Source organism: Diaphorina citri, unplaced genomic scaffold (assembly GCF_000475195.1).
Source record: "Diaphorina citri unplaced genomic scaffold, Diaci psyllid genome assembly version 1.1 scaffold5674, whole genome shotgun sequence".
NCBI classification, from domain to species: Eukaryota; Metazoa; Arthropoda; class Insecta; order Hemiptera; family Psyllidae; genus Diaphorina; species Diaphorina citri.
In genome coordinates, this window is record NW_007383050.1 from 14,334 (window position 1) to 26,164 (window position 11,831).

Sequence of the window (11,831 nt, forward strand, 5' to 3'; positions counted from 1 at the left end):
AGCGCTAGGTCACGGGTTTGATTCCCGCCCGGGCCGAATTTTATCCTATCCTAAACAGATATAAGGTTCATTCTCGGAATGGCTGATTTTCTCCTATATCCTGTCTTTCTCTTTTCGCTTTCTAAAAAATAGACCTTAGAGGTTACAGCTCCCTCTCTATCAAACCTCTCTAAAAACTGACAAATAAATGATTGGAAGACAAGTTATGTATCCAGCAATGATTGTTCTCAAAAGGATGTATTTCAAATAAACGTTAAAAATTTAGTTATAAACGTGTCTTTTGTTATGTTCAAATACAAATTTATTAAATGCAAGAATGTACCTAGAAGGGGGGAATTTGAAAACAAGTAAAGGTATTCATACTGAGAACTTTCATTCAAACTGCCAACATTCATTAGTAAGATGAGAGAGGGGTTTAAAAAAAGTATAAAAAAATCAATAAGTAGACAAGACAAAACAATAAAAAACAATAATATTGCAAAAATAAAAGAAACTTAAATCCTGGAATGAATATTTAAAATAATTGATTAGAGGGGCTCTGCTTTCCAACACTCCAAATATAGGAAGACTAAAGAACAGAAACAGATTGACAATGAGTTTGATAAATCTATTGTAGCTACTACATGTCTTGCTCAGCTCTAGTTTTATGTGTATGAGGAGTTGAATTTAGTGCTGGTGCCTTTATCTACTTGATTCAAATAACATGGAGTATGTTGATATTGTATCTACAACTTCACAACTCTGTAATTCCAGGTTGGCAATGAATTGATCATACAAGTTAGTGTTAAGCTTGTTTATACAGTAAAGAATTGGATAGAATTATACCAAAGAGACTGCAAAGAAACAGAAACTTAAAAACTAAATAATAAACCAAGGAGGAAAAACTTTACCTAGAAAGAAGCTGATTTCAAAGAGTACCTACCAATATGATTATTAATTTAGTTATAGCAATTAATTTATGATTTCTAATCTAAATAATAATTGGTTATGATTTTACACAATTTTTTCCACTTTGAGATTCCAAGAGATTGGAAATTCTCAACAATACAGAAGGAGGTTACAAGAGTAAAAAATCAATTTCTCATCAAGATATAATTATTGAATGTACAGGAAAAATTGGAGAAATCTTCATTTCACATTTTCCATGTTGTATTGAATTTTGCTTATGAGAGTTGACCACTGTTAGCTACAACAATTTTCTTGGAGGTTTTTCCACTCTGTGAGCCCATGCTTTCCAACTTCTTCACCACATCTAACCCTTCAACAACAGAGCCGAACACAACGTGCCTGTTATCCAACCATGCTGTCTTCACGGTGGTGATGAAGAATTGAGAACCGTTGGTGTTGGGTCCAGCATTGGCCATGGAGAGGATACCTGTGAATGAGAACACAAGGAAACAATTAGCATCATAATACAACCTCATATACAGCATGTCTACACCACTTTATCTTTAGTAATAACAAATCCTTAATTATTTTTCAGCACACTGAACATAGGTTGTGTTGAACTTTTGATAACTACTATATAAATTTCAAGTACCCTTGCATAAACCATTAACTCCAGCAAACTAAGAGACTCATGAAAACAACTTGCTTGACACTAGAATGCCCGGACTTTCGTCATACCTATAATGCCCGTGAGGAGTCATTTGACTCCTGCCTATTATTTCTGTTGTGTTGCACCAATTTGAATTCAGTTTTTTTTTTTCTAACCTCTTCATTTTTTTGTTAGCTTTTCAGACATTTTAATTTTAATGAGAAAATGGGGATGGGAGATGTTGACCTTAATAGTTACTGATATCTGCATGATAGAAACTGAATATTACCTGGACCAGTGTGCTTCAGTGTGAAGTTCTCGTCTTCAAATTTGTTTCCGTAGATGGATTTGCCTCCAGTTCCATTGTGGTTGGTGAAGTCACCACCCTGGCACATGAAGTTGGGGATGACACGGTGGAAAGTGCTGTCCTTGAAGCCGAACCCTTTCTCTCCGGTGCACAGAGCTCGGAAGTTCTCAGCAGTTTTGGGTACAACATCACTTCTCAGCTGAAATGAACAGGGGTAGATTTTATTTATTTATATAATTAATTTATTTAAAGATGAATAATCATTATTGGTTCCTTTTACAACTAGTAGTGTGTTAAACTGCAGAAGTCTGACATACCCTGCCCTATTGGTAGTCAAATAGAGCAAAAAAAAAAAAAAAAAAAAAAAAAAAATTTCATTTTCCCCATGTCCCTTCCTTTTCCCATTTTTTTCCCACACAATTAGCGTGATCCAATATGAACCTAAAGGTTAAGGATAGGTGAGGAAAGATCGGAAGAGCGGTTCAGCAGGACGCCTTGACCACTACACCACCGAGGTAGGTAGCGCCTTGACCACTACACCACCGAGGTAGGTAGCGCCTTGACCACTACACCACCGAGGTAGGTAGCGCCTTGACCACTACACCACCGAGGTAGGTAGCGCCTTGACCACTACACCACCGAGGTAGGTAGCGCCTTGACCACTACACCACCGAGGTAGGTAGCGCCTTGACCACTACACCACCGAGGTAGGTAGCGCCTTGACCACTACACCACCGAGGTAGGTAGCGCCTTGACCACTACACCACCGAGGTAGGTAGCGCCTTGACCACTACACCACCGAGGTAGGTATTCCATACCTCGGCTGGGATTGAACCCACGCCCTCCTGTTTACCAGGCGAGCGCCTTGACCACTACACCACCGAGGTAGGTAGCGCCTTGACCACTACACCACCGAGGTAGGTAGCGCCTTGACCACTACACCACCGAGGTAGGTAGCGCCTTGACCACTACACCACCGAGGTAGGTAGCGCCTTGACCACTACACCACCGAGGTAGGTAGCGCCTTGACCACTACACCACCGAGGTAGGTAGCGCCTTGACCACTACACCACCGAGGTAGGTAGCGCCTTGACCACTACACCACCGAGGTAGGTAGCGCCTTGACCACTACACCACCGAGGTAGGTAGCGCCTTGACCACTACACCACCGAGGTAGGTAGCGCCTTGACCACTACACCACCGAGGTAGGTATTCCATACCTCGGCTGGGATTGAACCCACGCCCTCCTGTTTACCAGGCGAGCGCCTTGACCACTACACCACCGAGGTAGGTAGCGCCTTGACCACTACACCACCGAGGTAGGTAGCGCCTTGACCACTACACCACCGAGGTAGGTAGCGCCTTGACCACTACACCACCGAGGTAGGTAGCGCCTTGACCACTACACCACCGAGGTAGGTAGCGCCTTGACCACTACACCACCGAGGTAGGTAGCGCCTTGACCACTACACCACCGAGGTAGGTAGCGCCTTGACCACTACACCACCGAGGTAGGTAGCGCCTTGACCACTACACCACCGAGGTAGGTAGCGCCTTGACCACTACACCACCGAGGTAGGTAGCGCCTTGACCACTACACCACCGAGGTAGGTATTCCATACCTCGGCTGGGATTGAACCCACGCCCTCCTGTTTACCAGGCGAGCGCCTTGACCACTACACCACCGAGGTAGGTAGCGCCTTGACCACTACACCACCGAGGTAGGTAGCGCCTTGACCACTACACCACCGAGGTAGGTAGCGCCTTGACCACTACACCACCGAGGTAGGTAGCGCCTTGACCACTACACCACCGAGGTAGGTAGCGCCTTGACCACTACACCACCGAGGTAGGTAGCGCCTTGACCACTACACCACCGAGGTAGGTAGCGCCTTGACCACTACACCACCGAGGTAGGTAGCGCCTTGACCACTACACCACCGAGGTAGGTAGCGCCTTGACCACTACACCACCGAGGTAGGTAGCGCCTTGACCACTACACCACCGAGGTAGGTATTCCATACCTCGGCTGGGATTGAACCCACGCCCTCCTGTTTACCAGGCGAGCGCCTTGACCACTACACCACCGAGGTAGGTAGCGCCTTGACCACTACACCACCGAGGTAGGTAGCGCCTTGACCACTACACCACCGAGGTAGGTAGCGCCTTGACCACTACACCACCGAGGTAGGTAGCGCCTTGACCACTACACCACCGAGGTAGGTAGCGCCTTGACCACTACACCACCGAGGTAGGTAGCGCCTTGACCACTACACCACCGAGGTAGGTAGCGCCTTGACCACTACACCACCGAGGTAGGTAGCGCCTTGACCACTACACCACCGAGGTAGGTAGCGCCTTGACCACTACACCACCGAGGTAGGTAGCGCCTTGACCACTACACCACCGAGGTAGGTATTCCATACCTCGGCTGGGATTGAACCCACGCCCTCCTGTTTACCAGGCGAGCGCCTTGACCACTACACCACCGAGGTAGGTAGCGCCTTGACCACTACACCACCGAGGTAGGTAGCGCCTTGACCACTACACCACCGAGGTAGGTAGCGCCTTGACCACTACACCACCGAGGTAGGTAGCGCCTTGACCACTACACCACCGAGGTAGGTAGCGCCTTGACCACTACACCACCGAGGTAGGTAGCGCCTTGACCACTACACCACCGAGGTAGGTAGCGCCTTGACCACTACACCACCGAGGTAGGTAGCGCCTTGACCACTACACCACCGAGGTAGGTAGCGCCTTGACCACTACACCACCGAGGTAGGTAGCGCCTTGACCACTACACCACCGAGGTAGGTATTCCATACCTCGGCTGGGATTGAACCCACGCCCTCCTGTTTACCAGGCGAGCGCCTTGACCACTACACCACCGAGGTAGGTATTCCATACCTCGGCTGGGATTGAACCCACGCCCTCCTGTTTACCAGGCGAACGCCTTGACCACTACACCACCGAGGTAGGCATTGCACGCCGGAGGTCTCGGGTTCAATTCCCGGCGGGGTCGAAGTTTTTCCGCCTCTTGGAGTTCGGGGTGCACTTGGACTTGTGAGGACAATTATTGAGTAGCTACGTCGAGTGGTGACATAACTTGGTTGAATAGATAGGATAATCCATGTACACTACTTGTACAGTATTAGATTTTTAGATCTCGGTAGAGTAGTGGTCAAGGCCTGGTAGGCCCCAGTACCTATGTACCTTCCTGACTACCTACTTGACCTACCTACTAGCCTGGATGGCACCTCTTGGTATCCTCTTAATGGAATAATATATGGACTCACAGCTTTTCTCTGGAATAAACCTGATTGTGCGGACTTTCTAGAGCTGCTGCAGGTGAATTTTAGAGAAACTGAGGAGGTTGAAATATACCAGTGAGGGTGCTTCGAGGTTCCATCAAGGCCCGGGGATAGCAGCTTAACTCCAAACACAAAAAGCCCACTCCGAGGCTTAGGTGTAGGGGCAAACAGCCCTAAAGGATGGGTTAAGCTTCTACGAATCTACGAATCTTGGGCTTATACTAAACCATAGGAAATCGGAATCCGTTCCGTTTTCGAGTGTTTCCAGAAACGAAGATAGTTTTTGAAAGTTCCCCGAAAGGAAAATATCATGGCAACCTGGATTCGAAACACCAACCTCCCGATACGGAGACCACCGTGCTAACCACTGAGGTTTGTCTATGAGTCAAATTACAATTTTTATTTCTGAGAATAAGTAATCAAATATTTATTATTATTCTCTGGCCATATACTCGTATAGTGCCTCTATTAGACTATCGAGGTTGGACGGGTCCCCCATTATATTATTATCAGTAGCGTTCAATCACCCATATGTATAATATATCCGATCCGGTTTACCTACCACAGTGTATTCTCAAGTGAATAACGGATCAACATACCCATATTATATCCTGTCACAATATTATTACCATTATAAAGTTCATAAAGGACAGTTAGCTATGTCTTAGTTCAGTTTTAGGGCAACCTACAGTAAACATACGGACATCCTCTTGAATTTATTAAAACAAATATGGTTGCACTTGATTAGGGGACACGGTTAGCCCAGTGGTAACGTGCTTACTTGTCATGTAGAAGGTCCCGGGTACGAATCCTAGAATCGACGAAAAATTTGCACTCGTATTTTGTTTGGAAAAATGTCAACGGGTTACTTTCTGGTGTTCTCGTGTTGACCCAGCACCTAAATGCGAAGTATTGTGTCTCTTATCGCCCATCTGATGAGGAACATACATACTAGGATAGTAAAGGGGCTTTACCGTCCTATGCTGGCAATCTAGTCTACTTCCCGGCGAGGTCAAGAAATTTGTATCATGCAAATGATAGATTCCGTGACTGGCCGTTACGGGGCCCACTCAGCCTCATGAGGAAAATGAGTAGCTAAGGCATACATACTAGGATAGTAAAGGGGCTTTACCGTCCTATGCTGGCAATCTAGTCTACTTCCCGGCGGGGTCAAGAAATTTGTATCATGCAAATGATAGATTCCGTGACTGGCCGTTACGGGGCCCACTCAGCCTCATGAGGAAAATGAGTAGCTAATTATTAGGAATTAAGGACCTGTTTGAAATATAATCATGTTAATCTCTCAACTATTCCTCAAAATACACACGTTTATGTAAAAATTATTCCAGACTTTTTCAATGGAAACCAATTGACATTAAGGCTGTTTTACTCAAAAATCGTATGTACACCCTTATTCAATAATCTCTTTAATTGTACATATCTCACCTTGAACCCCTTTCTATACCAGTGTATAGCATTGGCCAGACTCTGTTTGTCTTTGTATTGTGACTCGACAAACTTATCCTTGTATATTCTACCACACAGACACAGCATGTCCGGTATGTTATTCTCCTGGGTCTCCAATGCTTTCTCTATCATCTGGGTAGCTCGCTCACGATCATCATTCTTGTTACGTCTGAAATCATATCATCAAAGTCTGTAATTGCCAGCCTAGTTAGCTTGTACGGTAGTGTGTCTGCCTTGATAGCGGTAAATAGGTAAGGTTTTATAATTTTTAATAGTAAAAGCTTCGTTCCCGGAACGGCTGGCTTTCTCCTGTCTTATCTCCCTCCTCTCGTCGCTTAAAAAAAAAAAATATCTAGAACTCACTTGCTACTTTCCAAGCTAACTAGGTATCTTCCTATATTAAATCAGAAATTAAAGCTAAACCTTTATTCATAGTCCGGACGGGGGAAAAACGAAATTTCCCTTTATTTTCCCGTGGGAAATAGAAAAAATCCCCGCTCCATTCACAAGTGAGTTGGGTTTTGAAAACTCGCGTGCTAGATCCTTATTTTTCAAAAATAGAACATTTTTAAAAAAAGGCGCCATTGCGGCCATTTTGTCTTCAAGTACCGTTCACACGATCACTATCATGTTTGATTTGAAGTCTGGGTCCTATTCCATGATTATTTTTACGTCTTTTTCAAAAGCTTATCGTTTTTTTTTTTCTCAAGACTTGGACGAACTATCAACCGTCCTCATCCTCTCATAACTGAGTACCTACACCTGAGTAACCAGGAGACAGTCACTCATCCAGATACCAACCACATACAACATTGCTCAATTTTATTTCAGTCCATCAGTGATTTGTCTGATGCTGGTACCTTTAGGGTTTAGTTTTACGAGTATTCTTGGATCATTTAATTTTTCTCATGTCCTAATCCTAACCCAGTACCTACATAACCATTACCTCAATGTTTCCACTAGTTGATAAGCTAACTTTGTACTTTAAAGATCCAAAATTTAACCTTGACAAATTAATAAGGTTCTCTCTCCAGCTAGCTTTCTCTAATATTGTCATCCTTCTCTCTTCTATGTCAGGAACTCCTTTGTTACAGCTCCCTCTCTATCAAACCTCTCTAAAAACTGACAGATAAATGATTAGAAGACAAGTTATGTATCCAGCAATGATTGTTCTCAAAAGGATGTATTTCAAATAAACATTAAAAATTTAGTTATAAACGTGTCTTTTGTTATGTTCAAATACAAATTTATTAAATGCAAGAATGTACCTAGAAGGGGCTAGATTATGGCTTACATATATGTTGTAGCGAAACGTAAGTAAGCTAGATTATAGCTTACCTATATGTTGTAGTTCTTCACTCTTTCTGAATTCGTTTCCATCTATCACAAGTAGTGTTGCTAAGTTAATGCCAGCATATTCATTCGGTTGAATCTGAAAGTAAACATAGGTGACATTTCCTCTCTAGCAAAACTTAAGTACAATGAGACGATTTTTCCGCTAGAATAAATTCCTCTGTGGGTAAACGGGAAATGTTACAGGGGAGTATCCAGGATTTCATGGAGGGGGGAGGGGAGAGTCCAAACCGGATCCTCCGAATTTCCGGAGTCTGACCTACAGTAGAGGAGAAAAATGAAGCTCAAAGGAGGGTGGCCCCCCTCTAAATGCGGCCCTGAAATATTATTAGGAATTAAGGACCTGTTTGAAATATAATCATGTTAATCTCTCAACTATTCCTCAAAATACACACGTTTATGTAAAAATTTAATGAGACGATTTTTCCGCTAGAATAAATTCCTCTGTGGGTAAACGGGAAATGGTACAGGGGAGTATCCAGGGTTTTATGGAGGGGAGGGGGTGGACGAGAGTCCAAACCGGATCCTCCGAATTTTCGGAGTCTGACCTACAGTAGAGGAGAAAAATGAAGCTCAAAGGAGGGTGGCCCCCCTCTAATAACGGCCCTGGATGGACGAGAGTCCAAACCGGATCCTCCGAATTTTCGGAGTCTGACATACAGTAGAGGAGAAAAATGAAGCTCAAAGGAGGGTGGCCCCCCTCTAAATGCGGCCCTGGAATGTTATTAGGAATTAAGGACCTGTTTGAAATATAATCATGTTAATCTCTCAACTATTCCTCAAAATACACACGTTTATGTAAAAATCATTCCAGACTTTTTCAATGGAAACCAATTGACATTAAGGCTGTTTTACTCAAAAATCGTATGTACACCCTTATTAAATAATCTCTTTAATTCTACATATCTCACCTTGAATCCCTTTCTATACCAGTGTATAGCATTGGCCAGACTCTGTTTGTCTTTGTATTGTGACTCGACAAACTTGTCCTTGTATATTCTACCACACAGACACAACATGTCCGGTATGTTATTCTCCTGGGTCTCCAATGCTTTCTCTATCATCTGGGTGGCTCGCTCACGATCATCATTTTTGTTACGTCTGAAATCATTACATCAAAGTTTGTAATTGCTTGAAGGGTAGCGGTCTGCCTTGTAAGCGCTAAATGATAAATAATTATGTAGATAAGGTTTTATAATTTTAAACAAAGAAATGGTCTAGTTAAAACACTTTAATTAATAATTATTTTTAAAATAATTAAAAAAATAGATTATTATTATTTTTCAAAAATAGAACATTTTTTAAAAAAGGCGCCATTGCGGCCATTTTGTCTTCAAGTACCGTTCACACGATCACTATCACGTTTGATTTGAAGTCTGGGTCCTATTCCAATAATTTTAATAGTACAAAAAGGTTCGTTCTCGGAACGGCTGGCTTTCTCAAATCAAATCAAAAATCAAATCATGGTATCTTTGTGGTAAAGCAGAGAGCTTTCTCACAACTTTGTGGGTATCACAGTATTATAAGTCTTCCTATTCCATGATTATTTTTACGTCTTTTTCAAAAGCTTATCGTTTTTTTTTTCTCAAGACTTGGACGAACTATCAACCGTCCTCATCCTCTCATAACTGAGTACCTACAGCTACACCTGAGTAACCAGGAGACAGTCACTCTCATCCAGATACCAACCACATACAATGTTGCTCAATTTTATTTCAGTCCATCAGTGATTTGTCTGATGCTGGTGCCTTTAGGGTTTAGTTTTGTACCTACTGGGTTAGACTACGAGTATGCTTGGATCATTTAATTTTTCTCATGTCCTAACCCAGTACCTACATAACCACAACCTCAATGTTTCCACTAGTTGATAAGCTAACTTTGTACTTTAAAGATCCAAAATTTAACCTTGACAAATTAATAAGGTTCACTCTCCAGCTAGGTTTCTCTAATACTGTCATCCTTCTCTCTTCTATGTCAGGAACTCCTTTGTTACAGCTCCCTCTCTATCAAACCTCTCTAAAAACTGACAAATAAATGATTGGAAGACAAGTTATGTATCCAGCAATGATTGTTCTCAAAAGGATGTATTTCAAATAAACGTTAAAAATTTAGTTATAAACGTGTCTTTTGTTATGTTCAAATACAAATTTATTAAATGCAAGAATGTACCTAGAAGGGGGGAATTTGAAAACAAGTAAAGGTATTCATACTGAGAACTTTCATTCAAACTGCCAACATTCATTAGTAAGATGAGAGAGGGGTTTAAAAAAAGTATAAAAAAATCAATAAGTAGACAAGACAAAACAATAAAAAACAATAATATTGCAAAAATAAAAGAAACTTAAATCCTGGAATGAATATTTAAAATAATTGATTAGAGGGGCTCTGCTTTCCAACACTCCAAATATAGGAAGACTAAAGAACAGAAACAGATTGACAATGAGTTTGATAAATCTATTGTAGCTACTACATGTCTTGCTCAGCTCTAGTTTTATGTGTATGAGGAGTTGAATTTAGTGCTGGTGCCTTTATCTACTTGATTCAAATAACATGCAGTATGTTGATATTGTATCTACAACTTCACAACTCTGTAATTCCAGGTTGGCAATGATTTGATCATACAAGTTAGTGTTAAGCTTGTTTATACAGTAAAGAATTGGATAGAATTATACCAAACAGACTGCAAAGAAACAGAAACTTAAAAACTAAATAATAAACCAAGGAGGAAAAACTTTACCTAGAAAGAAGCTGATTTCAAAGAGTACCTACCAATATGATTATTAATTTAGTTATAGCAATTAATTTATGATTTCTAATCTAAATAATAATTGGTTATGATTTTACACAATTTTTTCCACTTTGAGATTCCAAGAGATTGGAAATTCTCAACAATACAGAAGGAGGTTACAAGAGTAAAAAATCAATTTCTCATCAAGATATAATTATTGAATGTACAGGAAAAATTGGAGAAATCTTCATTTCACATTTTCCATGTTGTATTGAATTTTGCTTATGAGAGTTGACCACTGTTAGCTACAACAATTTTCTTGGAGGTTTTTCCACTCTGTGAGCCCATGCTTTCCAACTTCTTCACCACATCTAACCCTTCAACAACAGAGCCGAACACAACGTGCCTGTTATCCAACCATGCTGTCTTCACGGTGGTGATGAAGAATTGAGAACCGTTGGTGTTGGGTCCAGCATTGGCCATGGAGAGGATACCTGTGAATGAGAACACAAGGAAACAATTAGGTAGGTATGTGTAACTCGAAAAATTATTAAAACCCATCCTAAATTTTCGTCCTATGACCAAAATGACCAAAAAATTATAGTTTGAAAATGAAAAGGAGTCATTTTGACTTTATTGGGCATTCTAGTGTTAACTCTTGTCAGAGCAGGTTACAGCTCTGTAATTTCAAACCTTTCTCAACCAATCAATTACAGATGTATCCACTTGAATATGTATCATGTCTGAGCAGGATGAGAGAAAATGGGGATGGGAGATGTTGACCTTAATAATTACTGATATCTGCATGATAGAAACTGAATATTACCTGGACCAGTGTGCTTCAGAACACAAGGAAACAATTAGGTAGGTATGTGTAACTCGAAAAATTATTAAAACCCATCCTAAATTTTCGTCCTATGTGCCATAATGACCAAAAAATTATAGTTTGAAAATGAAAAGGAGTCATTTTGACTTTATCGGGCATTCTAGTGTTAACTCTTGTCAGAGCAGGTTACAGCTCTGTAATTATTATTACTGATATCTGCAGATAGAAACTGAATATTACCTGGACCAGTGTGCTTCAGTGTGAAGTTCTCGTCTTCAAATTTGTTTCCGTAGATGGAT

At 41.6% G+C, this 11,831-nt stretch overlaps 2 protein-coding genes, 1 long non-coding RNA gene and 1 pseudogene across 3 annotated transcripts in view; 1 reads left to right on the forward strand and 3 right to left on the reverse strand.

The window, feature by feature from the left end:
* LOC113472471 overlaps nucleotides 1-460 on the forward strand; it is a 10,352-nt gene extending 9,892 nt beyond the window's left edge. The window contains exon 2 of the long non-coding RNA XR_003394756.1: nucleotides 142-460. This is a non-coding gene — a long non-coding RNA (uncharacterized LOC113472471). The remainder of the gene's footprint in view (nucleotides 1-141) is intronic.
* Nucleotides 204-2,069, reverse strand: LOC113472470 (peptidyl-prolyl cis-trans isomerase). Its single transcript, XM_026832236.1, has 2 exons — nucleotides 1,827-2,069; nucleotides 204-1,375 (listed from the first exon to the last, which is right to left on the reverse strand). Exons 1-2 carry the CDS (start codon nucleotides 1,930-1,932, stop codon nucleotides 1,164-1,166), a joined length of 318 nt encoding a protein of 105 aa, XP_026688037.1. The 5' UTR covers nucleotides 1,933-2,069; the 3' UTR covers nucleotides 204-1,163.
* Nucleotides 2,070-7,937: 5,868 nt separating this feature from the next.
* Nucleotides 7,938-9,295, reverse strand: LOC103521661 (annotated as a pseudogene).
* Nucleotides 9,296-10,028: 733 nt separating this feature from the next.
* Nucleotides 10,029-11,825, reverse strand: LOC103521662 (peptidyl-prolyl cis-trans isomerase-like). Its single transcript, XM_008486773.2, has 2 exons — nucleotides 11,773-11,825; nucleotides 10,029-11,200 (listed from the first exon to the last, which is right to left on the reverse strand). Exon 2 carries the CDS (start codon nucleotides 11,187-11,189, stop codon nucleotides 10,989-10,991), a length of 201 nt encoding a protein of 66 aa, XP_008484995.2. The 5' UTR covers nucleotides 11,190-11,200; nucleotides 11,773-11,825; the 3' UTR covers nucleotides 10,029-10,988.
* Nucleotides 11,826-11,831: the final 6 nt, after the last annotated feature.